Here is a 4,840-nt window from a genome sequence, read left to right on the forward strand (position 1 = left end):
AAAGAGTGGAATATTAAACTGCTCTTATGATTTCATTAGAGAAATTAAAGTCGTTATAAATGTACTGCATAATTTGGACCCATTTTTAAACTTTATTTGGCATGGGGAGATTTTTATTAAAATTATTTCAGAAAGACTTTTTCTGATTCCTTCACTTTCATGTGAACCATTGGTCGATGTGTCTGGAAACACTGGCAGAAACCAGCTAAGTTAGAGAAACCTGAATTGCAGCTTTCTAGAATCAGTGAGGGAAAGAAACACAGACAAAGGTGCTTGTGTTAGCAGTTATTTACTTTAGTAAATGATGTTGGTAACATGAGTCTTGACAGAAAAGCACTAGTGAACCATCAAGGATTGCTTCCCCATGCAGGAGCCATCAAGCCCAGGTTCAATATTTCTGTCAACATCTAAACCCCAAATATTAATTCCTTAAACATCTGTGTAATTCTTTTCTTTTGCTGAGCCATCTGAACTCTTATGAACTAAAATAATCTTTCTCTTCTCTTAAATGTACCCAGAACTACTTGTTTCTAGAACTGAGATGCTTGTTACTCAGCCTGCACCTTGGTAATGAAAATGCTTACCCTGTCAAACAGGCTCTGGAGTAACAGTCATAGTGTGTTGCATTTTTCTTAATTTTTAGTGTCATGGTTTGTTGCAGTGACCAGCAGTTCAGGAAATGTAGGTCTAATTTCAGCCCCTGTCTTGTAGCTAAATTAAGTGGGAAGAGAAACTCCTTGGGGGACCTGTTATTAACTTCCTTTTGGAATTAATTATTCTAGGAGCAGTGGGACTTCCTTGGCACAGAAAAAAAGAGGAAAACTCTTCATGGCTAGGTCCCACTCTAGAAGTGGTATCTGGCTTCCAGCACCCCTGCGCAGCTGCCCTTCAGAAATCCATGTTGCCAGTTCATTACTGGACCCAGTCTAAAACCTGGGCGTTGGGTTGGTTGTTTTGGGTTTTTTTTTGGTTACTTGTGCAGGTATTGAGTGGACTGGGAGGTGTGCAGCTCCAACACAAGGGAAGGAGGTGGGGGCTATATTGAACTGTTAAAATTGAACTGTCAGACTTCTGTAGTTTAAGCTGGTTGTTAAAAACTACTTAGATTATCCTTCCTTGAGAAGCAAGACTGAATTGATAGAAAAGCATCAGAGAGAAAGAAGATACTTTAGTAGGCATGAATGAAGTGTTTGTGCAAAGGCATTAGCCTGGGCTGAAAGAGAAGGGCTGAAAGACCACAATGCAGACATCTTCACTGCATGGTTTACTCCAGCTTGGGATTCATAGGCTCAATGTGCCTTTGTATCCTCCGCTGCAACAGGACCTTCTCTTTGATTTTGTGGAACATCATATCCACAGTTTTCTGACTTTTGGTTTCTTCTCTCCAAGATTATTATAGTCCTGCAATGTTGGGCCTGAAAACTGATCAGGAAGTCCTTGGAGAACTTGTGAAAATGAAAGTCCCAGCTGTGGCAGAGCTGATGGAACGACATGGTGTCATGTGGACCCTAGTGGTGTCACGCTGGTTTATATGCTTGTTCATTGACATTCTTCCAGTAGAGGTAACTGGTAACAAAGTTCTCTTTAATAGACACACATAATCATTATTTCAGTTGTGATGCTTTAGTCATAATCACCTACTGGAAAGCAAGAAGCTGTAATCTGCCTTCTCCCCTTTCTTGCAGACTGTGCTCCGAATATGGGATTGTTTGTTCTATGAAGGCTCAAAGATCATCTTCCGGGTGGCCTTAACATTAATTAAGCAACACCAAGCTTTTATTTTGGAAGCCACAAATTTCCCTGACATTTGTGATAAATTTAAGCAGATCACCAAAGGGACATTGGTAACGGAGTGTCACAGCTTTATGCAGGTAAAGTCTCTGCAGCTTTTAGTTGTTACAAATCAAAAACAAGACCAACTTGGAAACATTTTACTTGGTCAAAAGGTGGATAGAGTTAGAAGAAATGTCTCTATATGACTTGCCAAAAGGATGAAGGATGTTTTTTATTTGAGACATGCAAACCTTTTAAAGATTTTTTTAAAAAGAATTATGATCTAAACCCCTCTATAGGAAGCCACTCATGTTATCTGTTGTATAGCGAAAAATACTTTTTACCCTTTTTACCAGTTAAGGCAGGAAGTCTGACCAGACAAGAACTTTAGTGCATTCTTTCAGTGAACTATGAATTGTGTTCCTGTGCTTTTTTTCAGATTAATTGTAAGAGTCTTACAGAATAGATACAAAGTGAATTTTAAACTTGCACGGAATAAATCTTCATAGAGCCAGAATATAAAGCGTTCTTCTAGGAACAAAAAGGTAGCACCAAGTCCTTATCTCCAGACAAAAAAAACCATGGAGTGCTCAAGTCTTATGACAATCTGCAATAATTTATTCTTATAAATTATGAATAGTTTGGAGGCTTGATCTGTATAGAACATTAGATTTGGTGCTTAGCTCAGAAGATAGAGATGCAGATGTTAGTTGCAAGAAAAAATAACAGGAGGAGCAGAACAGGAGGAACATAAATCACTTGGCCAATTCTTCTAACATGGTTTACTTGGTGTGCACAAAACTACATCCCAACAGGTGACTTTTACCCCTAGGAGAGTTTCATGCTTCTGTCAGAGCTCTGTACATAAGTCTGTTAAAAGTAGAATGTCATTCACCTTACATTTCATTTTTGCTCATATAGAAGCAAAAATCAGCTTAACTTAGTAGTGGTTTTGAGCCTTTTAACTAGAAGAGCAAAAGAGAAATTAGTCACAAGTACAGCTTATTTTAGAAGGGAGATGTTTGAGGGTTTCCCATTCCATGAAGGGTTTAGAATAAGGGGTTTATTAAATGTTCAGAGACTGATACAAACACTTGTCCTTGAAAGACACTCCCTTTAATTACACTACATTTTACAGCAGTTCCTTTTAGAAAATCTACCTTTTTCTTGCAGCTACCCCAAATAAATCAGTTAAAATAAACTGTGTTGGCTACTGTAGTGAAGGGGATGTCAAGGTAATTAAATAAACAATTTAGGTTAGGTTCTTATGTAACTTTGAAACACATACTTTTGGGTTTGGGCTTGTTTTTTTTCAGCAGTGCAGATGCTACAGTCAGTAGAGGTGACAACAGTTGAGTATTTTATGCGTCGCTCCCCTGGAAAAACACCTTAATTTTCAGTTAAATGCACAGCAGCCTTCTTTACCAGAATGCTGTTCAGAACTGGCTCATTTATCATCTTGTCTCCAGAGCTGTCAGTTACAACTACAAAGAACTGAGGAACCCACACAACTTAACTGTAGATGAGACTGCATAAACCTGGAGCTTCCTGCACAGTTTTGTTCAGTCAAAAAATTTAGACAAAGTAGTGGAAACAAATGTATTGTTCTTGAGCACAAAGTTAAAAATATATTGCAGCAATGTATGACAGCATTTGAAATGTTCCAGTTCTTACATCCATATACATTACTTCCCTGGGAAGCCCACTAGAGAAGAGCAGCAAAGGTTGTATAGTGAGGGATTAAGACTGATTTTTTTTGCAGTAGGAACATATTGTTGTATGTATGTGTTTTAGAGCCTGAAAAAACAGTGCTGGTCTCTCCTGAGAAATGCACTGGTGCTTTGTAACATTACCCAGGATGGCTTAGTATGTTATAAATAGGCCTGCCATCCACCAACAAAAATGCCTTCTAAAATAATTTTAACTGGACACACACTCAAACTAGCTTTGGTAGTGTTGCTTTTATGTAACTTAAGAGCACTTGTTCTGAGCTGCAGGTTTACCATGTCTTTACAGCAGAGGAGATGAAGATGCTGCCCACTTAGAAGGAAGCCAAACAGCAGTAAGCATTTTCACAGCATGGGTGTCAAAGCAAGGATTTCATTCTTCAGGGAATTCTGTGAGAATTCCAGCATGCTGTCCCAGTCCAGAAATTTAACAATTTTCTCCTTTTGCCCCCAGAAAATATTCACAGACCCTGGAAGTTTGTCCATGGCCACAATCAACAAACTCCGAGAGACTTGCAGAGAGAAGTTGCTTTCTCAGGGATAACTCACCAGATTTAAGCAGGTGGTCAGATACTACAGCAATTGACACATTCCTCTATTTGCACTGACTTAAGCACACTTTAAGTTTTCCATGAGTTAACTGACACTTGACCAATTTTTCCTGCCTTTCAAGTAAGTGTTGTTAACACTTTGTACTGTATATGTCAGACTTGATAACTGGAACTGATGGTTCTGTTCTTGTTGTTTGCTGTTGTTTTTGTAAGTATTAAAGTGTTTCCAGAGTAGAATGTGCTCAGTGTCAGAACACTCCTTTTAAAAACATCACCATCCTTGTCTTTTCAGGGCATTTTGTAATGTTAAAAGAAAACAGGTGTATAAAATTACATATCCTTCCTACTCTATTAACTGTGACACCACTGTCATTTGTACAAAATAAATTAATTTAATTTGTCAGAACCTGTTTCTTGGTGTGAAGAAAGCAAAACATCTGATCCCTTTCCCAACTGCCACAAATTGGCAGCCTTTTTCCTTGCTGCTGGCCCTTCAGAAACTCAATAGATATGGCAAAATGCAGGACAGCAGTGAGAAGGGTGATCTTGATTGTTACCAGCAGTGACTTTAAGCAGTGCCTAACAGCTCCTCAGGTTAAGGCAGCAGGGGCCATGTTGCCAAGTCCAGGCTACAGAACACAGCAGGAAAACTCCCTCTAACTACTCTTAACATGTTATATGCCTTTTCAGCGTTTTCTAGCTCTAGCACAGTAGGTAAGAGGTAATTTGACTCCAATCTGGAAGTTGCTGCAAAAGAGGCTTGTGCTAGTGTACCGAGGTTGCATTTAG

At 38.9% G+C, this 4,840-nt stretch overlaps 1 protein-coding gene across 1 annotated transcript in view; it reads left to right on the forward strand.

Moving 5' to 3' along the window:
- Positions 1–4,309, forward strand: part of GRTP1 (growth hormone regulated TBC protein 1) — a 35,134-nt gene extending 30,825 nt beyond the window's left edge. The window contains exons 6-8 of the mRNA XM_009997961.1: positions 1,390–1,562; positions 1,686–1,871; positions 3,955–4,309. Of these exons, the coding sequence (XP_009996263.1) occupies positions 1,390–1,562; positions 1,686–1,871; positions 3,955–4,044 (449 nt within the window). The 3' untranslated portion in view covers positions 4,045–4,309. The remainder of the gene's footprint in view (positions 1–1,389; positions 1,563–1,685; positions 1,872–3,954) is intronic.
- Positions 4,310–4,840: the final 531 nt, after the last annotated feature.

The sequence above is a fragment of the Chaetura pelagica genome, unplaced genomic scaffold, assembly GCF_000747805.2.
Source record: "Chaetura pelagica isolate M959 unplaced genomic scaffold, ChaPel_1.0 scaffold123, whole genome shotgun sequence".
Taxonomy (NCBI): Eukaryota; Metazoa; Chordata; class Aves; order Apodiformes; family Apodidae; genus Chaetura; species Chaetura pelagica.